We start from the raw sequence: 25,306 nt of genomic DNA, 5'->3' as shown, positions 1-25,306 counted from the left end.
TTGGAATCAAATATTGCAACCAAACATAGAATAAAATAATACCACATTGTATCCCGAAATAATTATTTTTATCCCATTAACAAAACGGCCCTAACAATATCATAAACTTTTAGACTATCTCTATAAGTACTTATTTCCCTTTGTCTCAATTTTTGTGAAGTGGCAAAGTGTGAGTGACATACACGTAATTTTGATTATAAATTCGGTTATAAATTTTTTAAATATTTTAAAATAAAATTACATATTTTAAACCTACACGAAACGTATTACAAGCCAACATAACTAATGATTCAAACTATTTAAAAACAGTTTAAAAAATATAGCCAAAGAAAAGATTATTTGACTCCCTTAATTGTCACACCCCACTGAGGGGCATGACGGGCACCGATCCGTAAGTCGGGTACCACCTGGCATAACGTATACCATGATTATCATATAATATAGCTCGAGGGACACCTACACGCAGAAAAGGCTGAAATACAGAAATTTAATATGCACTCATTACAGAAATATGCAATAACTCAACATATATATATACACATACACATAGGCGAGCCGACAAGGCCGCTGCAACATCATGAGTGGCATAAAGCCGGCAAGGCTATCAAGAGAATATCAAAACCAAAACAGGGCCGACGAGGCTAGACATAACATCTATATACCCCACTGTGTTTATGAGCCTCTAAGAGTACATATACATGACATACTGGACGTGACATGGACTCGTCATATCCAAAAGATACATATGCATAACATGTGAACACAACATGTACCAAAATAAGCAAGTCCGGAGGAATGGCACTTGCTGATGTCGCTGAGCTGTCAATCCTACTGAAGAGGTCCTCCGCTCTGTCTGTCAGGACCTGCAGCACGAAATGCAGCGTCCCGTGCAATGGGACGTCAGTACGGATAAAAGTACTGAGTATGTAAGGCAGGGAAGTAATGACATAAGTAAGACATAATATAGCATAAATGAGGATAGGAGAAACCTGGACATCTGGAAATCGTATGAGATGCAATGCAACAAACTTAATTCCTTCATTTCACTTGATCGCGAAACCTTTAGACACTTGCTTAGCACTTATTAAAAGTATTTCTTAACCTTATAAGGGTTCCATGACCTCTCCGAACTTGCGTTAGTTTACTTACGACGCGAACGACACGAAAATCTTCGAGATGTAACACTAATAGTAACATCTTCACATAAATGAGTCGAAAGGAGTATTTTTTTTAGCTTTCTACTTTCATAGTTTCATTACTATGATAAATTGTCATGTGATTTAATAGCTAAGGGTTGTTTTATACAAAAAACGGATATGAAGACGCTCCTGAGTTTAACGTAACCGCAACTGACCCACTGGAGTTCAGTAACAACCCAAAGTAGGGCCTTTGTTAATGCCAGCCACAAACCAAACCTTATGGTTGTTTTCTTATTAAATAATTTAGACCACCTAGGACAAAATCTAATTCTTGGTTAATACGTACTCTCAGAGTCCACGCAGGACAAATAGTAGGTGTACATATATGGAGAAGTTTTTTTATATCAAAAATGAATTAATAGCATTAAACAATTATTGCATCCCCCTTCCATGCCATGTCTGGGTCACTCAATTAGCCTATTCTCTTTCCAAGTAGCTTATCATTCCCATGAAAGGTTACCTTGTTTATATATTTCTTGTATTTTCCAAATAGCAAATTGAATTAATGTGCCTCTATAAATATGGAGGACCGGATCATCCGGAGCTATAGAAGTTGACAGAAATAAAAACATAAATACACAAACAAAAAGAGAGAAGGAGAGATGGGTGTGAAGGTTGCCATAGGAGAAAAAATGTTGCCATGCATAGCCATGATCATAATTGAAGCTTGCACCATTTTCTTGACAATTATGGCGAGTACCGCCATGTCGAAGCTAGGGATGAGTTCTTTTGTATTCGTGGTTTATACAAATGCTCTTAGCTTCATCCTTCTCATTCCATACTCCTTCCTTTTACACAGAAAAGACAAGTACGTACTATATATTTTCATGAATTCATTTTTCTTTCTTCTATATAGATAAAGTGTGACTCTTGTGTTGATCGTCTCTTTCGATAACTTGTAATTGCAGCACGGAGGAACCATTATTGACGTTTCCTCTTCTTTCGCGTGCCTTCTTCCTTGGTTTAGTTGGGTTAGTACTCTCTTGATTTCACATACGGTTGACTTGAATATTAGTGTGATAAAATGTAATGAAATTATGGATGCTGCAGGGTAACAATAGCTCAGAACCTTGCATTTGCTGGACTAAGTTATAGTTCTCCAATAGTAGCATGTGGTGCAGCCAACATGATACCAGCCTTTTCTTTCATTATTGCCATTATCCTCAGGTTCTTTCTAATAACCTATTTACTTCGTATCTTTTTATGGCCTATTGATTGAGACCTTATATAAAAATCATTCAAAAATAAAATAAAAAAAATTGAACACAAAATGAAATGCGATGTGGTAGAATTGTGAACTCGAACTCATAAAGTTTTGAGATAGGGAGATAAAACTTGTTAACGACTTTACAAATTGTACTACAAAGTTTGGTTAGATTCAGCTTTCGTGTGACTATTTCTCAAATATTCAGGATTCCCTTTTTTGGAATCTATTGATGGGCCATACTTTTGGAACTGATGTAATTGGTAGGTAAAGAGCAGAAGTGAATGGACCTGCCACTCTTATATTGCATGTGTGGGATTATTGGAATAAAATGTTATTTGCAAAACAGTTGCTTCAAAGAAAAAAATAGATTTTCCAACATCCTCCCTCTTAAAATTGGAATTTAAAAAAAAAAAAAAAAAGGATGAGCATAATGAAAAGAAACTTCATCAATTATATATCTTGGGATTGAGTGTCTTTACCATTTTTCTGAATGGCTTATCATTTTTTGAGTCACTTATTAAACTGTGTGATCTTCTCATCTAAAAATTTAAATTATTAGAAATAATACTTCTATTATTTAATTATATTATCAACATCACCAAAAACTTATAAGTATTAATTTTACATCTATGTTATTTGAACAACTTTCTAATATAATTCTTTCAGGAGAATAAAAATCAACTGGAAGAGCCAAGGAAGTATAGTAAGAGTGGTTGGGACCTTAATATCAATAGTTGGGATATTAGCAATGACTTTATATAAAGGTCCAGTAGTCAAACAATATTCTCCATCTTTCCTTCATCTTGCCACGTCACCGAAGCTCCTTGTCTTCACTTCAACACATGAGAATTGGGTTCTTGGTTGCTTCTTGTTTTCATCTGCTTCCTCTGTTCTTGTCATATGGAACATTATTCAGGTATTATAATTTCCTTTCGTTCTATTTAATTTTCCCCTTTAATTGGTTTTTATTATCAAATAGAATGCTTATATGTTGCGTTGTTGTTTTCAGGCGGGAACTAGCAAGCAGCACCCACATGTGATGAAAATAACTTGTCTTTATACCTTATTTGGAACCATCCAATCTGCACTACTTGCTCTATTTATGGAAAAAGATCTTAGCGTTTGGAGACTTAAGCTTGACTTTGAACTTCTTGCCATTGTTTTAACTGTAAGCTCACTAGCTAATTAAAGCAATCAGACTTTTAAGTTAATTATAAGGTAAATTTAGTCATTTCTTAGCTAATTTTAATAATGTGATGCTATAATACGTAATAGGCAATTTTCGGGAGTTTAATACGTAGCAGTGTCCAGATGTGGTGCACACGTTTGAAAGGGTCTTCTTATATCCTCTTTTTCAAGCCTGTGGGAGTTCCAGTTGCCAGCACTTGTGGTTGTGTACTCTTTGCTGCTACTTTCCACTATGGAAGGCAAGTTTCTATCTTTTTTTTTTTTTTAATACATTATCAGGTCACTTAAAAGATAACGACATATTATTGTAAGTAGGACCAAATAGAATATTTACATCGGTGATATGTGCATGCAACATGTTTAGTGCATGTATATGTGGACTTGGTTATTACACTACGCTATGGGGACAACTCAAAGAAGACGAGACAAAGAGAGACATGAAAGTCAACGTATTTGCTTCTGATGAAAGAGCCCCTCTTTTGCAAGAACAAGAAGAAGAAGAAGATTCAACGGTCTAGGATACTGGAAAGAACGATCGACCAATTGTAAATATGTATTGGAGGGTGTGTTTTACGAAACCCTCCATCGGTCGCAAGTTGAAGTTGTTTGTGATAGTATAAGACCGGGTGTTCTTTTAATTTTGTAAGAACACTTTGATTGTGATGATGGGAATAAGGGAGTGGAGTATATGTGGTTTAGTTTTGATCAGAGCATAAGAATTGTATTACGTTTTTCTAATATATCTGCCGTAATTAGTTTGGGTTTAGGTACCATGTACTGTGTTTTTAAAATACTAGTACAATTTGGGCAATTCGCAGGAATGCCTTTATTTTGGGGTGGTCTTTAATTTTTGTCGTTCAAATTGGTGGTCTTTAATATTTGTCCTTCACCTAATACCATGAGGTTTGGCTTCAAACCCCGGCTCAGTCAAAAAAAAAAATCGCAAGGCAGAGTTTTGTAGAAAAGTTAGGCCTATTCCGGCCAAAGTTAGGGCTCAGGAAGAATTTTGAATGCAAAACTCTACCTGCAGGCGGAATTTTGAATGCAAAACTCCACCTGCCTCACAGTTTTGGTTAAAACCAAAACCAAACCGAAAATTTAACCAAACCGAATAAAAAAACCGACATTTGGTTTGATTTGGTTTGGTTTGGTTTTAAATTTGAAAAACCGATAATATTTGGTTTGGTTATGGTTATGGTAAAAAATAACCGAATAAATAACCGAACCAAACCGATAATTATATACATAAAATTTATAATTATTTATATGTATAATATTAACTTTTCATAAATAATTAAAGATATTTTATACCTTTTAATTATTAATTTAATTTTGATCTACTTATTTTTAAGGCCCATGTCTTAAAAGAATATGTCGAAATCAACAATCGAAGCCTCAACTCTAATAAGTCGTAAGCATAAGGGTAAAAAGTAAAAATCCTACTATCTCTTTTCATTTTACATTGCCGTCGGATGTCTTTCCTCAATACGGAAAGTTCGCCCTTGTGGTAAAAAAGAGAAAAAAGAGCTTCATAAGAAATTTGAAGAATGTAGAGAGAGAATATTTGAATTGTCACGGTAGTCATAAATTGAAAAAAACCGAACCAAACCGAGACCAAACCGACAATAACCAAACCGGTGGTTATTATTTTACTTGGTTTGGTTATGGTTTTAGACATTTAAAAACCGACTAAATTGGTTTGGTTATGGTTTTAACCAATAACCGACCCAAACCGAACCATGAACACCCCTACTGCCGGCGGAGTTTTGCATAAAATGCACCGAGATAGAGTTTTGCATTTAAAATTCTGCCTGAGGTGGAGTTTTGCATGCAAAACTCTGCCTTACGAATCCAAACCTCTGCAAAACTCCACCTTACGAATCCAAACCTCTCTGCCTTGTGAAATTCCTTTTTTTTTTTTTTTTTTTTTTTTTTTACTAAGCTCGAATTCGAACCCAGAACCTTGAGGTATTAGGTGAGGATAAAAATTAAAGACCACCAATTTGAGGGAGAAAAATTAAAGACAAGTGCTTTTGAAGGCCAATCCGCACAAAATAATGGTACAATTTATCATCTAAATTGGTTTGGCTTGGATTAAGCCTATCAATGGGGCCCGATCGGCCCAACACGGTAAAAGACCGGCCGAAGACGACTCAGCTATAAACTGGATGGGGCTAGGTTGCGGGGCTTGAGGCCAGCCGAGCTACTGGGCCTGGTAGACCGACCCAGGTAGGATCCGGAGACGCGGCCCATCGATGCACCGGCCCAGAGTAATTAAAAAAAAAAAAAAACTGGAAAGTTGGGGAAATTATAGTTATTGGGCCAACGGCCAAATGCTCAAAAACTGGCGGGCAATTCGCAGAATTGCCCTTCGTTTGGGGTGGTCTTTAAATTTTGCCCCTCATATTTGAAATCTTTAAATTTTACCCTTCGCATAAACCCATAGGTTCCAGGATTCCAGAACCCACGCGCGATCAAAATTTTAAAAAAAAATTCGCAAGGCAAGTTTAAATTTCGCTATGCCCCCAAGCATACACTGCGAAGGAATTACCAAAGTTATGCGGACCGCATACTTATGCCTTGTACGGGCAGACTTAGCATAAGTATGCCGGTCGCGTAACTTTGATAATTATTCGAAAGTTTATCCGGATCCGGCATAAAAGTTTGCCCATTAAAAGTATGCCCCACCGGCAAACTTTGGCAGGAAGGAATTACCAAAGTTATGCGGACCCGCATACTTATGCCTTATGGGCGTACTTGGCATAAGTATGGGTCCCGCATAACTTTGATAATTCCTTCACAAAGTTATGCCGGGTCCGGCATAAAAGTTTGCCCATTAAAAGTATGCCCCACCAAAGATTTGTGAAGGAATTATCAAAGTATACGCCGACCCGCATACTTATGCCAAGTCCGCCCATAAGCGCACGAGTATGCCGGTCCCAGATAAAATGTGTAATTCCTTAACAAAAGTATCTTAGGTCCGCATACACGCGACCCAAACCTTGTCTTGCGATTTTTTTTTTAATTTATGCTTGAGCGGGGTTCGAACTCGAACCTCATTATTTCGGCGCGAAAGCTTAAAGTTGCAATGCGAAGAAGCAAAATTAAAAGAATATGAAATAAAAAGATAATTTAAAAAGACACAAAATACGAAATATGAGAAAATTTAAAGCCACCCCAAAAGAAGGGCACTCCGCGCAAAAAAATGAAAACTGGCCCCCAACCCCCCACGCCCACAAAACACCCCTCCCTCCTCTCCTCCAAAATTTAATTTTAACCCTCTATAAATTACACTTAAATCTTTTCTCAGCTATAAATAACTCTTATCTTTCTTTATTTTTTATAATTTTCAGCGGCTTCAATATTTGTTATTGCTTTGACTTTAGATCGACGACCTAGGTGACAGGATTAGTTAGAATTTTGGATGCACAACATTTCCGACTATCTCTATTGGAATTGTAGTCAGAAATGTAAAAAAATTAAGTTTTTTTTTAAATATTTTTCCGACTACGTCCTTCGGAAAAGTAATAAAAAAAAACAATCCTTTTTCTTGTCGTTGGAAATATCGATCGTAAAATAAGCGAATTTCTAGTAGAGCCACTTTCTCTGCATAAGTTCGAAACAAATAATTTCATGAAGAAAGCAGAATCCACACTCCTGTTATGATGGGCAAAACTTTGGATAGCTTTTATATGGAAATAGTTTCGTTACAATAAAACAAACTCAACTTTATATTCGGTAACAAGAGCTGAAGCTCTGTTACCAAATTCGCAGGAAAGGGAACAGAAGGAAGAGAGAATAGATAGAAGAAAGGATATATTGATTTTCATATATGATAAAATGCTCATTGCAAATTTACAATGCACCGGATTTTATAAGCAAGTCTAGAAATAATATAGAACGACTATTGTCACCTAGACACATGTCCATATATTACCTGGACACTTGTCCTATTGAGTAACAAACTCTAGGACTTATTTGAAAATACCAAAAGCTACTGAGCTAAACTTAAGTGAGGAAAATGCAATACGAAAATACAATTAAAAATTTAGAATCTGATTTGAATCTCCTCCATTCATGACATTACATCCTCCTTTAACACAAACCTTGACCTCAAGGCTTGATACTGCAAACAACAGGACCTTCCTATGCTCACTTCCTCCCATTCTGTTACTTAAAATACCATTGGCCATACATTGAACATGTAATCTGATTGAAGAATCATTTAGCATTGGAAGAATTTATTCAATTTGAAAACACTAATAGCTTTAGTACCAAAAACAAAGGGAGCAATATAACAAAAATCTTTGATTCTTCGACAAGCTTCTTTACAAAGAAGAACACCTCGAACAACACTAAAAGTACTTCGCATCAATGCTATTTCCATCCATTTATTTTGATAAATATAACCAGTAACTTTTAAGACAAAGGTGCCACCAATTCCTAGTAAGGATGTAGTTACCCAGTGGTGATAATTAGATGCAGCTAAAATTGAAAAGAACTCAACAAGACAAAGTAAAGAAGTTACCCGAACAGTCCAAGTGATCTTCCAAACTTGCGGAAATGAACCTAAAACAACATCATTTCCATTAAATTTTTCTTCATGGGAACCTTGGAATTAATATGAATAGTAGACAAGAGCAAAGGAACAAACTGACCCAGGAAGTGATGGCATGATAAGCTTAAGATTGATAAAAAGATCAACTGGAGCATTTAAAGTACTCCAACACATGTTTGCAACAAGATATGGCTGCAAATAATCCTCAAAATGCAGCATACCATGTCCCCTCATTTGTATATGAGGCAGATATTTCACTGAGCCAAGACAAGAGAGCCTACGACTTGTGAACTGTCTAGAATTTTCAGTATAGTCCTCATAAAATGAAGCTTCACATGTTAAACAACCAACTTGTCTGTTGAGCTTACGAAATCTTACATTCGCGAATATAGAATCTTCATTGTTAGCCACATCCTTCTATGTAATACCAACAGTAAGAACGTCGTACTATCTTATCCAATCAACCTTCTTAGCTACCTTGAAAATCTTTGTTTCCTTGATCCAACTCAACTTAGCATTTGCACAATAATGATCGGCAAAACTAGTGGTTGATGATAAAGATAGCATTCTGACACAAACAGATAGTACAAATGCAGAATTGGTCACATTAAGTTGGATAAAATATACTAGAATAAATAAGAACTTACCATCCATTTCAATGACAATGTCTTCCCAAAAATTATTTGCATAAATGAGCACTTCATAACATTCTTTCACTTTTGATTATGAGAGAAGATTACCATGAACAACTTCTATTTGAACTTCCATTTAACAAATCTGCCAGTTGACATAATTTCTTTGTTGCTACAAGAACGAATGCAGAGGAAGAAATATTCTTGTTTGAAACCATGGAGTAACCAGATAAGGAAAAACCTTGCAAATTTCACTTGTACTTCACAGAATAAAGGATTGTAATCAGTTATTACACACTCAGACATATCCAGATCATTAAGTAATGGGCAAATATCTGCAACTGCCACTGATCTTGCATCTGCAACTGCCACTGATCTTGCATCTGCAACCTCCCTCCACCAATCAAGATTTCGCAATTCTAGGGTCTCATCATGTCGTCTAGCTAATGAGACCACCACTTGATTTGTCAAGTTCAGGAAGTCACCAAGAATCACCTTGACGGGCCCTGCTCCATGCCTCATAGCTACTATACTGCTCTCAGAACCTGTACAGCTTCGGATAAACAAGGAGTGAAGAAATTCACTTAGAGACAACAAGGAAGCTAAAGTTTCTTCTACTTCATCTATCGTTTGACCTTCTACTGTCAACTTCAAAATATTCCCTTTAACAGCACCGATATTTATAAAACAATGCAATACAACCAATATGAAGGACTCAACAGTAGAGCTACTGTTCAAAGATAATTCAATTCAAAACATCATTTCGGAAAACATTGTGAGCTTATCTATAATAATATGAAACACAATGCAGCCGGTATCTCTCTGCATATAGATATGAAGAAGGTAGAAGCAGTTACCAGATTGATCTCATTGTTGAGCACTAAGCAGAAACACTGAGATATGCAAATATTCCAACTTCAAATAGATAAATACATCGGTAGAAACATAGGGAATAAGGGGTACAATAAGAGCTTCGATAGTAATAGTGTTCTCTTCCAACTTCCCAACTACAAGCTGCCCAGCAAGGTTTATAGAATTACCACATGCACATCATTTCCACTTCGAAGTTTATTTCGTACCTCTTTGCAAGATTTGTGTAATCTCCCTGCAACCAGTGGCGCGACAATTACATCCTGAAAAGTATGTATTAGACAATATCCTGGTAGCTCGAGTGTGAAGACAATGTCAATTGCACTAGTGACAACATGAACATCATTCTCAACTAGAATGAGATATCTAGTAACCTCAATAGCTTGAGTTGCATAGCCAAAGATATCACTAGTTATATAGCAAGGATAGAATGTTACTTCGTCTCCTCCACACTAGCAGTACCAACTGTTGGTTCAGAAACTGCCTCAATAGAATCACCATATAGATATCTTATGGAAAAACTAACTATATCTTTAGTTTGGGTAAATTCCTCAGTCTCACGACATTCTGGCAACCAAAAGAAAATAGAACAGGCACATTTACACTTTTTCATATCACTTTCATATGTAGTCTTTGGTTTCATTGCCGTAAAATCAGGTTCACACTCTGAGTTGATTTATCTTTCATGACTTACATCGAACATCTGATCTTCCTTCAATTTTTTATCTTCCACATCTTCATCGTTAACTTCATTTAGCTCATCCTCACGTCCAACAACCGATTTCGAGTCCATTTGGTTTAGACGGCATCACAAGACCTACACTCCAAGTTGTGATTTAATTGGGATAAATTTTTGTAGTCTCATTTCTCTGAGAACTTTTATCAAACACCTTGTCTATAGCCTCTATGCTTTCAGTTTCCGTAAGTATAATTTCGTCACAAGCATATGAATGCTCAGAACCTGCCTTGACACCTAAAGCCCAGCCAAGTTCCTTGTCGTTGTCGTCATTGTATGCTCATCTGTGGACAGGAGCAGTCAGTGACATAGTAATACCCCAAGCCATATGGATTTGGACTGAAACTGTGATTTGCACCTGTAAAATTGATGGGCGTAAGAATGATGATAATTGTATTGCTGCTCACCACCGCATCGTGCTTCATATGGACCGGGCGATACGTGAAAATGGGTATTAGCCTTTTGGACTTTTATTGGAGTGAGAAATTCCTCCATTCTTGACGATATGTTAGACGTGGAAGTGGAAGTGAGGCCGAACGTTGGCTTTGATACCATTTGTAACAAGAGTTGAAGCTCTGTTATTGAATTCAGGGAAAAGGTTGAAGAGAGAATACATAGAATAAAGGAAATATTGACTTCCATATGTGATAAAAGACTCAGTATAATGCAAGCGGATCCATAACTAGAGTATAACGACTACGTCCAATTATTACCTGGACACTTGTCCTATTGAGTAACAACTCTTGGACTTAATTGAAAATACCAAAAATTACTTATCTAAACATACGTAACTAGGATGCAATACGAAATAGAATTAAGAACCCAAAATCTGATTTGAATTTTCTCCATTCATAAGACATATTCCTCAACCAGGTTATTTTGTCTTTTGGAGAGAAGAGGCAGAATCGTCGCAGAGTTTAAACTCCACTATGGACTCCGAATAAAATGAGAAATCTATTAAATTTAAAACATAGTCATAATCTATTAAATTATAAAAGAGTTGTTCTTCAAAGCTTGACCAAGAATGCGTCATTCCCCCTTCTTTCTCCCTCTCCCTTTTCACCCTTTCATTTAGTTAATAAGCATCCTTCTTAGGTTGGAGAAAATCTATTTTTTCCAGAAGGCCCTTTATGTCTCACATTCTATTAAGTGGAAATACTAATAAGGCACCTATTTTAGAATGATCTCTCTCATTTTGATCAATTAGACTTTAACCCTTTAGTTATTAATCCAGATAATCTAATATAATAGTTCAAATAGGATATGATAATACTCCTTTTATCCTATAATAGTTGTCACGTTTCGTTTCTCCGGAATCAATATGACCACTCTTCGAAGCTAAATTGGATTATATTAATTTAATATTTTAAAATTAATATTTAGATATGAAAACATTACATAAAAGTACTATAAGTTTCAATTTTCCTAATATCAATATGGTGAAAAAATACATCTTAAGACATTGGCTAAAGTTAAAGTAATTCGACTCTCGAAAAGTAAAACTAGACAAATATATTGTGACGGAGGGAGTACAAGTCAAAATTGCTGCCTTCAGAACACATCTTACAAAAGCCAGAACAAATACTATGTTATGCACTCATTAGACTATAGATTTGACCAAGAAAAAGGACTATGTATTGATAAAGACTATATCCGATAAATCTAGTTTCACAATATAACACGACGTGAATTGTAACGTCTCATCAGAAAAGTTATTGAACGCAAATAGAAAATAGAAAGGTGCTATGAGAGAGAGAATGAAGCTATTACGAGAATAGATAAATATAATAGAGGCAACAAGCTACTGATTAGTTCATGATAAATAAGAAACGAAGAAATCTAATTACTAATTAACTCTTCTGAACTATCTAGCTACAAAATCAAATTAAACTAATACTAGGTTATTTTCTTCTAACGACCTCAGAAACCGCAACAGAAGTGCTTGAGAAAGGTGATAGGATTCGCAGTAGCATTCATTCCTCACAGTAGCAGCAGCTTGGCAACATCCATCACCCGTTGTCAAACAACTACACTCATAACTATTTCCATAGTTTGCTGAACAATTGTCATACACTCTAGTTGATGTCCTAGCACATCCATTGCTAGGTTGTTGGTGCCTGGTGGGAGGTGGTTAGTATCTAGTTTCAGGTTGTTGTCCACTGACGGGATGTGACTGATTTTTGGTTCCAGGTTATACTTGACTGATTTCGGTCCTAGGTTGTTGTCGATTGTTTCTGATGTGAGCTAGACAAGTAAAGAATAATTATGGAAAGAATTTGATAATCCTAAAGGGTAAAGGTTGAATCACTCTTGAATAGATCCATTTGATAGCTCAAGAGCTATGAAATGAGTGCAGAAAGAGAAAGAGAGAAACTATTTTATTTCACAAATGAATCAATAAGAATACAATGCAGTCGAGTTGATCCTATATGAGTAAGTGTTGGACGGAAAAGTTTGTTACAGTTGAGTAACTAACTTGTAGGAACCACGTGCGTGTCATATGCAACTAACTATCTTCAACAACTAATAGACTAACTACTCGATCAACTCACTAATGATGAATCAACATTTATCAATTAAACTAATCTAAAATACAAAATATGAAAGAACCATAATGATTATATCAATCACCCCCCAACCCCCAACCATCCTTGTCCTCAAGTATTATTATGGGGAAATCCCCTGGAAAAGTCCTACAGCTCTACCCATGTACTATCCTAATGAGCAGTGTTCAACCATTTCACCAGGACTTGTGTAACAGCTTTGCCCCTCTTCTAAGCTAGTCTTCTATCAAGAATAGCCTCAGGTGCTAATAGAATGTAGCTCGAATCAGAATGAACTTTAGGTAAAGTTGTGGAAGTAGTATGAGAACCTAACTTTTCTTCAACTGTGATACGTGAAAGGTTGGATGGATCTTAGAACCAATAGGCAATGCTAAGGTATACGCAACAGACCCCACTATAGCAATGACCTGGAAAGGATCATGAACTTGGAAGAGAGTTTTTGAAAGGAATGATCTTTGAGGGAAAGCTGCCTATAGGGTTGCAACTTAACAAACACTCAATCCCTAACATTAAAAGATCTCTCAGTCCTGTGCTTATCAGTCTACACCTTCATTCTGTTCTGAGCTTATCCCAATTGAAATTTCAACTTCCTAAGAGTAGTTCTCTGGCCTGCAAGCTTCTGTCAACAACATCCAGTTAGGAGTTAAAAGGAGAATAGGGATGTAATGGAGGAGGTTTCTGACCATAAACAGCTTTATAAGGGGTCATGTTAATGGAAGAATTATGCAAAGTGTTGTACTACCATTCAACAAGTCTTATCCAATTAGGTCAGCCCTTTGGTTTCTCAAAGGTCATGCACCTCAAATAACATTCTAAGCACCTATTTACAACTTCAGTTTGTCCATCAGTTTGACGGTGGTATGCACTAGAAGTGAGCAAGGAAACTTTCTTCAGTGTGAATAATTTCTTTCAAAACTTGCTGACAAAAATAGGATCTCTGTCTGAAACAATAGTCTTGGGCATTGATACGCTCAAATTACGCCTTTTAATGGCATAATGCGGACGTTGTCAAATATAGTAACCCAACAAGATTGGTGTCGAATCCCATAGAGAAAAATATGTAGGCGTTTAAGCAGATTAGGAATTATCACCAATAACAGCTAGGCTGAACGCATCAATGGTGGTTTTTAGATATGGTTTTGATAAAATACGAAAATATTAAATCTAATCTAGAAAGCAAGTAAATTGATCAATGGCCACAAGAATGGAATAAAGGAAACTACTTCTCAAGTAACGATCCAATATATTTCACGAATTACAGATAATGGTAATATTATGTTAATTAGCCTCGGATAATGACTCTAAATTAACTTCTATCGAAGATTAACTAGACTACCTAATTGAATATCCTTAAAGCAATTAGGAGCATTAAGAACACCCGACTATAGCTAAAAGTGGTATCGCCTATTCCTAGGTCAATTTCCATTAGATGGGGGTTAACGCCCCAAATTCATGTTAATTATTCTATCCCAACCCCGTTCTTCTGGCCTCTTCCGAGTTTCAAACAAAGTAAATGGATGAGCCCTAGGGTTAGCTACTCCCTTGAGAAACGTTGAAGAACAAGAATAGTTAAAATAACAATAACTTACTTGATTAAAAATAATGTCGATCAATAAATAAGCACAACAAGAGTTTCAATCTCAATTGTCACCAAGAAATTCCTATAAACAAGGTTTGAATAAAAGAAAGAAAATATACGTAGGAACCCTAGCCTCCAAACTTGTGTTTTATGACAAAAATGTTTAAGAATTATGGCTTATGAAATATTTATAGGTGTAGAAAAAAACCCAGATAAAATAACGCAGTCTAAGTCGGACAGGGATAAAATATAACCGACTGCAGAATAGGATTCAGAGACCCGAATTTCGTGCGCACGCAAGTTGCTGGTCACTGCCTTCAGGTACGTTTTCTCCCTTTTCAATTCTTTACTCTTTCTTTCCTTTTCCACTTTGGTCTCATCATTGCTCCAATCATTGGAGTAATGATGAGCCAATTATTATGTCTTTTCTTTTTCTCTTGTCTCTTTCTCCTTTTTTTCTTTTGTTAATTTTTCTTCCGCGTTTTATTCAATTTTGCTCCAAATCTCTTCATCTTCATTAATCGCTTTATTCCTACACATAAAAATATAATATTAAGCACAAAGCAATATAATTTATACTCAAAAGACAATTAAAAGTATTAAAATGTGAGGCAACAATGGCTAAATATATGCATTTTTGGCCGAACATCACCACCCCACACTTAAACTCTTGCTTGTCCTCAAGTAAGCACTAAAACCACTCTCAATAAATCAAGCCTAGGAATACCACCACTTTGATTGATACCAACAATTAGGCTCTATAGCAACTCAAACCATCAAATATATACTTCCTGATCATCATGCAAGATATACAAATCAACAAACAAACAACAAACGTCTAACCTCCTAATCTCAGAGACGGACTCTAACTCATCAAATTTAAGCTCGCTCACCTACTCTGTCAAAGAAATCTAATAACATTACCTATCTATCATGAAACAAGTGCCCTCACAAGAAGAAATAGTCCACACACTTAAATCAAAGAATCGAATGTAAATTAAGTACTTAACATCAAAGCACAACTCTCGCACTCAAAAAAGAAATTCACATGTATGCACAAAGAACCATAGGCTTGCCCATTATGTACATCTCTACTAATTAAGTGTGCTTGAATAGAATCAAATAGGACTTTAACGGGTTGTAATGTTGGCTAGGAGACGGGTAGGAAAACTATATAATAGTGACTTACACTTTCCTAAGCACTTTGCAATTTTAAATTCATCACCCATTATTTTCATCTTTTCACTTTATTTTTCAGTCGTCTCTTCATCAATTTTTTTCTCTAGTAATTCTCATCATATCAAGAACGTTTCAATTTTTTTTTTTCAAGCAACTTTTTTTTTCATTTTTTTTTTTTTTACATTCTTTTTAAGAGGGTCTTTTCATCACTTTGCAACTATCATTGGTCACCATTTTTCACTTGACCATCCTTTTTCTTCATATTTATCAATTATATCACAGTCTATGCTACAGTGCTCAAGGAAGCAGGGTGCAAAAACGAGGAATTCAACAAAAGGATCAAGTTTTAAATTATGGCTAATAAAAGAACGGCCACAGGCTCAAAGGGCTAACTAGTGGTACAATATCTGAAAAGGCTAAAATTTACAAGACATATCAAAGAAAGCCTATTATCATCTTCTAAACAGAGCAACACTTTTTATTTCGCTTCAATAACATGCAGGACAAGTTCTAGATTAAGATGCAAAACATAGAATATCTGCAAGAAATCCTCACCACACATGGCACAAGTCTCAATCAAGATGGATCAATTCTATTCTAGGACAGATAGGATCATGACGAACTACAAAATAAGAAAAGCTATATACAAAGTCACAACCATGAGTTTAGGTGTCAGAAGTCTGCTATCTTTTCGTTACTCAAGCACTCACATGAAAGTATAACTCAAGCTCAAGCCCAAATATGCTAGTATCAAACAAGTCAAAACAGGTTTTTTTTTCTCTCTCCTTTACTACTCCTAAAAAAAAAAAATAACCCTAAAAATAAAAAAATTATCCGGTTCAAAAGCCCCCCCTCTGGAAAGAACCGAGGCCATAAGAAAACCAAAGGAGGCGGATGATGTATGCCACTAAAAGAGAAAAAGAAGCTATAAAAGAAAAATATAAGAACGAACAAAGAAAAAAAATCCTTTTGAATTTTTATTAGTTTATATATATATATATATATATATATATATATATATAGGCTAAGAAATAAAAAATAAAAAAATCCTATGGCATAATCATCCTTGACCTCAAAAATCGGAAGTACCCACCCCAAACTTAAAAATATGCATTGTCCTCGATGTATGTATAATAGAGAAAAATTAAAACAAGGGTGAAAAATACTCGCTGAGACCCTGTAGGGCCTAACTAGCAGCATAATTCTCAATGTTAAGGGTCGGGACGACCCCACACTTAAGCCCAAACATGCTCCTCAGCTTTCAACTTCGGGTACTCAGACTTACTCAGACTTCCCCTAATTTGCAAAACAAAAACAAAACAACACGTGACACTATAAAAATAAAAATCTAAAACTATTACACATTGGGTTGCCTCCCAATAAGCGCCTTAGTTAATGTCCCGGCATGACGTGAATCAACTTTACTGCTTTTCTCGCCATTTGGAGCTTATGAATTAGGCACCCAACTTAGATTCAAGTTTGTGACCACGAGCGGCGGGGGGTGGTAAGTAGATGAACAAGCTAAGCATAATATTTTTCATCTTACACTTCTTGGCTTTCAAGTGAGGAATGTCGTTCTGGCTTCTTAAGTTTTCAAATTGCAAGATATATGGCATTTGAACTTCTTGAATTTCGACATCCTCTTTTTCCCCCAGATTGGAGTCAACAACAACCATATTTTTCAGAACAATGGTTGACTCCAATTTATATTTTTCTTTGGCATGCCCAATAAACTCATCTTCATGATTGACCCCCAACAAAGGGATTACCTTTTCAGATTGAGCATTGGGGAGTTCATATTGATTCTCATCTGGATCGAATGCCCATGGCGGATTTTCTTCTTCTGTCATCAAACCAAGTTGGAGACTAGTTTCCAAGTATTCTTCCAAGACTTTTTGATTTTTGTTACCCTCATTAAGCAGACATTCCAACATGAGTTCGAACTCACCAATTTGGCCATGCTCACAATATAAGTCAAAAACACTACCAAACAAGTTTTCATGGAAAAATGCCATTTTTTTTTTATTCTTTTTGTTTTACAAATAAAGTAAAACACAGAAAACAACTAAACAAATATTCACAGGTTCGGTTCAAAGAAAGTTAGCTTATTTCCTAAATTAGCCAAAATACGCCAATTTTTCCCCGGCAACGGTGCCAAAATTTGATACACTTAAATTACACCTTTTAATGGCCTAACGCGGACGTTGTCAAATATAGTAACCCAACAAGGTTGGGGTCGAATCCCACAGAGAACAATATGTAGGCGTTTAAGCAAATTAGGAATTATCATCAACAACAGCTAGGCTGAACGCATCAATGGTGGTTTTTAGATATGGTTTTGATAAAATACGAAAATATTAAATCTAATCTAGAAAGCAAGTAAATTGATCAATTGCCACAAGAATGGAATAAAGGAAACTACTTCTCAAGTAACGATCCAATACATTTCACGAATTACAGATAATGGTAATATTATGTTAATTAGCCTCGGATAATGACTCTAAATTAACTTCTCCCGAAGATTAACTAGACTACCTAATTGAATATCCCTAAAGCAATTAGGAGCATTAAGAACACCCGACTATGGCTACAAGTGGTATCGCCTATTCCTAGGTCAATTTCCATTAGATGGGGGTTAACGCCCCAAATTCATGTTAATTATTCTATCCCAATCCCGTTCTTCCTCTTCCGAGTTTCAAACAAAGTAAATGGGCGAGTCCCAGGATTAGCTACTCCCTTGAGAAACGTTGAAGAACAAGAATAGTTAAAATAACAATAACTTACTTGATTAAAAATAATGTCGATCAATAAATAAGCACAACAAGATTTTTCAATCTCAACTGTCACCAAGAAATTCCTATAAACAAGATTTGAATAAAAGAAAGAAAATATACATAGGAACCCTAGCCTCCATTGTGTTTTATGCCAAAGATGTTTAAGAATTGTGGCTTATGAAGTATTTATAGGTGTAGAAAAAAACCCAGATAAAATAAACCAGTCCAAGTCGGACAGGGATAAAATATAACCGGAAACGAGAATAGGATTCGAGACCGAATTTCATGCGCACGCAAGTTCTTTGGTCGGTGCCTTCGGGTACGTTTTCCCCTTTTCAATTCTTTACTCTTTCTTTCCTTTTCCACTTTGGTCTCATCATTGCTCCAATCATTGGAGAAATGATGAACCAATTATTATGTCTTTTCTTTTTCTCTCGTCTCTTTCTCCTTCTTTTTTTTTTTTTTTTGTTAATTTTTCTTCCGCGTTTTATTCAATTTTGCTCCAAATCTCTTCATCTTTACACCGCTTTATTCCTACACATAAAAATATAATATTAAGCACAAAGCAATATAGTTTATACTCAAAAGACAATTAAAAGTATTAAAATGTGAGGCAACAATGGCTAAATATATGCATTTTTGGCCAAACATCAGGCATGCCATGTAATTTGAAAACACCATTCATGAATAGTTGTGTCATATCCAATGTAGAATAGGGGTTTATAAGAGCCATGAAATGAGCTGCTTTACTCAGCCTGTCCACCACCACATAAATGACCTCTTTATCAGCGGTTTTTGAAAAGCCTTCTATAAAATTCATTGAGATGTTTTGCCATACTTTCTCAGGTATGGGCAAGGTCGTAACAACATTTTCTCCTTTGCACCTCTGACAAGTATCACACTCCCTTACAAAGGTGTAAACATCTTGTTTCATTTTCTTCCAATAGAACTCATGCTTCAGACTACGCAAAGTTGTTGAAATGCCAGAGTGACCACCAACAGAATTAGCTTGGAAATGTAGCATCAACTTTTTCCTCAATTGGATATCAGACCCTACCATAATATTTCCCTTTCTACTTAGTATACTAGCAGTGAACTGGTAATAAGGCTTGTGAGGATCATTGGTCTTAATAGCTTGCAATAACTTCTGCAAGTGAGGATCATGGGACCAGGATAGTTTCACTCAGTCACAGATCCAGGATTTTAAGATCCTGGGTGCTTGCCTTTAACGACAAATATCGCGTTCAAGTTAGAGACCGAAGATAGCAGGGTGTGCATACTTGGTATATACCGAATTATATATCATATCGAAATCAAAATTACAGTATTTGGTATGCATCTTTAAAAAAATACTTGATATTCGGTACAATATTTCATAGTTACAAAAAGTACAGAAATGTCGAATATTATACTTAAATATTTAATCGCATATAGAATCAATATATATTATATTATTATCCAAATAAAAATAATTTTTTCTATCTAATTTTTCTATCTAAATATAAGCTAATAAAAGGTTAAAAATCCTAAATTTAATTGATTAGCGAATTGTCTTCAATATAATTATATATTTAATTAAAACTAATACTTCATCTGCTTCAATTTATGTGAACCTATTTGACTGGGCACGAAGTTTAAGAAAGAAGAGAACACTTTTGAATTTGTGGTGTAAAATAAGGTACATATTTGTGTGGCTATAAACTATTGCATAAAGATAAATTGGTTTCAGATATGGAAAGAGGTCATCTTTTTGCACAAACTAAAAATGAAATAGATTTGCATAAATTGAAATGGAGAGAGCAATATTTTAAAACAATAAAATAGTATAAGCACAAATGAAATCTTATTTAGTGTCATCTTGAAAATTATCGCAGAAGAATCTGAATGGAAAAAAATTAAGAAAGAAAGCACCAAGACATAGAAATAAAAGCAAGTAGAGTTTCAGAAAAATGCTTTGGTCGAGAATCGAAACCGAACCTTACGCAAGCTAGAACCTTAACCTCCTACGCCTGAACCAAAGCACCGATCAGTATTTTTGTTCAGTGGGTGCTTACCAACATTATATGTCCATTTTCCTGAGTTTTATAAACAAATATATATAATTCGGGATGGGGTTAATGGGTGCTCGAGCACTCACCACGCTCTATGTGGGTCTGCCCTTGGTTTCACTTCCTCAATTAAAGGTGAGTGCACTCCTGAGATGATGTAAAGTTGAATAAATTCACCGTGCCTAGATAATGCATCAGCAGCAACATTCTCCTTCCCATTTTTGTACATATGGAATAGTCATAACCAAGTAGGTTAATCAACCATTTTTGCTGGCTTGGGATTGATATCTTTGCTTAAGAAAATACTTAAGACTTTGATGATCAGTCTTAATAATAAAATGTTTACCAAGCAAGTATAGTCTCCACCTTTGAATTGCAATAACCAAAGCCAAAAGTTCTCTCTCATATACAGATAGTGCCATGTTTCTAGCAGACAACCCCTTACTAAAGAAGGTAATGGGTTTATTGTCTTGAGTTAACACAGCACCAATACCATGGTCTGATGTATCAGTTTCAACTTAAATTCCTTAGAAAAGTCAAGAAGGGCCAGCACAGGTACAGAAGTGAAGGCCAGTTTCAGCCTCTCAAAAGCTATTGCAGCATCATGATTCTAATGATAACTGCATTTCTTCAACAAATCATGTAAGGGCCTAGAAATAGTTCCATATCCTTGAATAAACCTTCTATAATAACTTGTTAATCCCAGGAAATCCTATCAGTCTCGTCAAGGTTTTAGGTTGAGCCCACTGTAGCACAGCTTACACCTTATGTTTGTCCATTTCCACTACTCATTTAGAACATGCCCCAAATTATCAATCTTGAGTACCCCCCAAGTCATATTTACTCTTCTTCACAAATAGGACATTATTCCTCAGTATTCTAAAGGCCTCTTCCAGATGGGACAAGTGATCAGGCCAACTAGAACTGTAACTGAGTATGTCATCAAAGAAAACAAGGATAAATTTTCTGAGATGAGGGTGGAAAATTTGATTCATTAACCTTTGAAAGGTGGATGGGGTATTAGTAAGCCCAAAAGGCATTACTAAGAATTCATAATGGCCATGGTGTTTTCTAAAAGTAGTATTGGGTATATCAAGTTCAAACATTCTGATTTGGTGATAGCAAGACCTAGGGTCCAGCTTTGAAAAGAATTTGGCACCATGTAATTCATCTAGCAATTCCTCAATAACAGGAATTGGAAACTTATCATTTACTGTAAAATTGTTCAGTTCCCTATAATCAACACACATCCTCCATGTGCCATCCTTCTTCTTCATCATGACAATAAGTGACGAGTAAGGACTAGTGTTGTTTCTGATTACTCCAATTCTCAACATTTCATCAACGATCTTTTCAATTTCATTTTTTTGTATAGTGGGTTATCTATAAGGACTGATATTGATTGCTGAAGTACCTTCCTTGAGGATGATTTTATGATCATGTCCTCTAGAAGGAGGTAGTTCAGTGGATGTCTCAAACAAGTCTGAGTACTTGTCCAAAAACAACATTTAAGTCCTGCTTCTGCATATCTGCAACAGGTTCCCCTTGCATATAACATAAACTAATCCCTTCTTCTTGTCCTTCCTCAATGAGCATGCCCACTGATATTTTACAAATTTTAGCAGGTTTAGCTAACAATTTATCTATCTGGCCAGCTGGAATCATTTTAGCTACAAGTGGTTCTGCACCTCTGAGAGACACCTTCTGCCCATTGATACTAAACTCCATTTTGAGTTTTTTGAAGTTTCTCATAATATCACCTAGTGTAATCAACCATTGGATTCCAAGCACCATGTTGCAACCCCCATTAGGAAGTATCAACATGTCTGAATCAAAACAGACCCTTTGCATCTTTCATTCCACTTTCTTACACACATATTGACATTGAACCTTATTACCATCAGCTATGGACACATTGAAATGAGCTATAGCAGTCGTGCCACACCCCAAACTTTGAGAATTATTGTAATCCAAGAAGTTATGGGTACTACCAGTGTCAATTAAGACCATATTAGCCTTGCTCCCTTATAGACACCATCACCCTCATAGTCCTAAAGTCATGAGTACTAGTCATTGCATGTATTGACACATGTGATAAAATAGATCCTTCAGAGTTTGTTTCCAAACCCTGAGGCATTACAACTAATAATCCTTGGATCCACCATGACTTCTTCTTCTATTTCCACTAGTTCTTCATAGCTATCCACCTCCATTGAAAATAACTGCTTTTCTTCTTACAAACATGACCAAATGAGTATTTTTCATCACAGTTATAGCATAACCCTTTACTTCTACTTTCCTCCATTTCAGCAAGAGTTGGTAGTTTTGGATTCTTAAAAACTGGCTTAGAACTACGAGCAACGGCATTCACTGGTCCAGATGCATTCATTGATCTAAAGTTGTTATATGGTTTTGAATAGGGTTGATTAGTACCTTGAAAAGAGGATACATGGGTATTTCTGGGGTTTGACCAAATATGTTTCTGAAAGGAAACTTGTTGTTAGACTACTAACGTTTGTTCTTGGGTTCTTGCTAAGCCAATAGCCTTAGCCAAATTTCTAGGGCCTGACATTTTAATTGTTAGTCCAATCTCAGGTTTCAGACCCCTCACAAAATAACTAACCACATATTCTTCAGAAAGTTCTACTCGAGTGAGCAATTCATCGAAAATATCAACATATTCTTGGACAGGACTTACATGTCTCAAGTATTTGAAGTCACCCATAAGGTCATCAAAGAGTTCAAATCCAAATCTAGAGTGCAAACATCTAACATACTCATCCCCACCTTGGCCAATCCCTGGTCAATCATTGCTTGATGCCATTCCAATGCTTGGCCTTCCAATCGACAAGAAGTTATTTTCACCTTTGAACCATCACGAGCTTCATCCATATCAAAAAACTGTTCACTCTTGTAAAACCAATCCTTCAATCCAGTCCCATCGAATTTGGAAAAATCCATTTGATAACTGTGATTGGTGAAGTGATGATCTCAGGCCCTCTAATTGCCTCTACAGTTATCTTCTTCGGGCACCATTTCACCTTCGATTACCTAGATCTCCAGCTTCATCCTGTTCTCTATTTTCCTCTAAATTAACTTGAGGAATAGGATCCATTGCAGGGTTAAAGTTCCTCGTCATAATCGCTTGATCTCCTCCATTGTTTGTGCTACTTTTGCATCCATAGACTGTTGCATTTCTGCAACAGAGTTGACAACTCCTTCCATGAATTCCTTTAATGTATCGACTTCTCTTCGCAACTCTTGCATACGAGTGTTATGATCTCCCATGGTTACAGGTCAGAGAACCACGGCTCTATACCAGTGATGTGAGCTAAAAAAGTAAAGAACAATTATGAAAAGAATTTAAATGATCCTAAAGAGTGAAGATTGAATCACTCTTGAATAGATGCATTCGATAGCTCAAGAGCTATGAAATGAGTTCAGAAAAAGAGAAACTGTTTTATTTCACAAATGAATCAATGCAGTCTAGTTGATCCTATATGAGCAAGTGTGGGCGAGTAAGTTTGCTATAGTTGAGCAACTAACTTGTGGAACCACGTGCATGTCACGTGCAGCTAACTAACTCTTCAACAACTAAGACACTAACTACTCGATCAACTCACTAATGATGAATCAACATTTATCAATTAAACTAATCTAAAATACAAAATAGGAATGAACTATAATGAGATCATATCAGTTTCTCGGTTGTTGGTGTCTGGTGGGAGGTGATTGGTGCCCGTTTTCAAGTTGTTGAAGCCCGTTTCCAAGGTTGTTGACGCCTGTTTCCAGATTGTTGGTAACGTTTCCAAGTTGTTGGTACCCATTTCCAGGTTGCTGATACTCGTTTTCAGGTTGCTGGTAACCATTTCCAGGTTGTTGGTACCGATTTCCAGGTGCTGATATCTATTTACAGATTGTTGGTACCAATTTCCAGGTTACTTATATTCGTTTCCAGGTTGTTGGTACCGGTTTCCAAGTGGTTGATATCCATTTCCAGCTCGTTGGTACCGGCAGGTTGTTGATTGGTACCCGTTTTCATGTTGTTGATACAATACCCATTTCCGGGTTACTGGTATGGAGGACAATAATAATACTAATAATTTGGTTGAGAAAATTGTAACCATTGTGGCGGCGTCTATAAATAAACTGTCATGATTTCACCAATTTCTGGTGGAAATATGTAATAGAATCATTGTGGTGGTGCCCAAGGAGGAGGGTTATCATAACTCTGTTGATCCAAAGCTTGTTTCCATGCTTGGTGATGGTCAAATTGATAAGCTCTGAATCAATTCCTCTGTCGACAGATTATTGGTATCGATTGATGTGGTGCTGTTGTCATTGCGGTCAGAAAGTTTTAGAACGCCAAGGCTAGTGCAAAGAGAAAAACAAATGCAGAGACAGCAAAAAGAAAATACTTTTGGAAAGAGCCATGTTGATGTAGGAAAAAATAGAATGTCACGTATATTGGAACAAGATCCACATCCTTTCAGAGAGCTAAAAGATGGAATCCCAATTTTAAGTTTGGTTACGTTTTCTCATCTCATCTTTTGTCACAAACTCGAATTGTACAGAAACTAGAAGTCATACTTGAAAGCAATTATTTAGAAAACACTCAATTAATAAACACTCAATTAATGTTGATGAACGTGAATTCGCTTATCAGGAAAACATATGATCTATCTGACATTATACAGATAGGTTTATTGTTTATATGTCATCTCCTATTAAAGGTTGAATAAACCTTAAACAGGCTTTAGGTCGCATAAGAC

At 36.0% G+C, this 25,306-nt stretch overlaps 1 protein-coding gene across 1 annotated transcript; it reads left to right on the top strand.

The window, feature by feature from the left end:
• The first annotated feature begins 1,697 nt into the window (after positions 1 to 1,697).
• Positions 1,698 to 4,405, top strand: LOC132060796 (WAT1-related protein At1g70260-like). The gene is made up of 7 exons (XM_059453713.1): positions 1,698 to 2,007; positions 2,108 to 2,170; positions 2,250 to 2,366; positions 3,073 to 3,322; positions 3,416 to 3,574; positions 3,682 to 3,833; positions 3,950 to 4,405. Exons 1-7 carry the CDS (start codon positions 1,802 to 1,804, stop codon positions 4,110 to 4,112), a joined length of 1,110 nt encoding a protein of 369 aa, XP_059309696.1. The 5' UTR covers positions 1,698 to 1,801; the 3' UTR covers positions 4,113 to 4,405.
• The last annotated feature ends 20,901 nt before the right edge of the window (positions 4,406 to 25,306 follow it).

Source organism: Lycium ferocissimum, chromosome 6 (assembly GCF_029784015.1).
Source record: "Lycium ferocissimum isolate CSIRO_LF1 chromosome 6, AGI_CSIRO_Lferr_CH_V1, whole genome shotgun sequence".
In the NCBI taxonomy this organism is placed as follows: domain Eukaryota; kingdom Viridiplantae; phylum Streptophyta; class Magnoliopsida; order Solanales; family Solanaceae; genus Lycium; species Lycium ferocissimum.
This window is presented reverse-complemented; position numbering and strand designations above follow the sequence as displayed.

Coding starts and splice junctions, on each gene's coding strand:
- LOC132060796 (XM_059453713.1), top strand. CDS start 1,802: ATGGGTGTGAAGGTTGCCATAGGAGAAAAAATGTTGCCATGCATAGCC. Junction 2,008..2,107: donor CTTTTACACAGAAAAGACAA/GTACGTACTATA, acceptor TTGTAATTGCAG/CACGGAGGAACCATTATTGA. Junction 2,171..2,249: donor TTCTTCCTTGGTTTAGTTGG/GTTAGTACTCTC, acceptor TGGATGCTGCAG/GGTAACAATAGCTCAGAACC.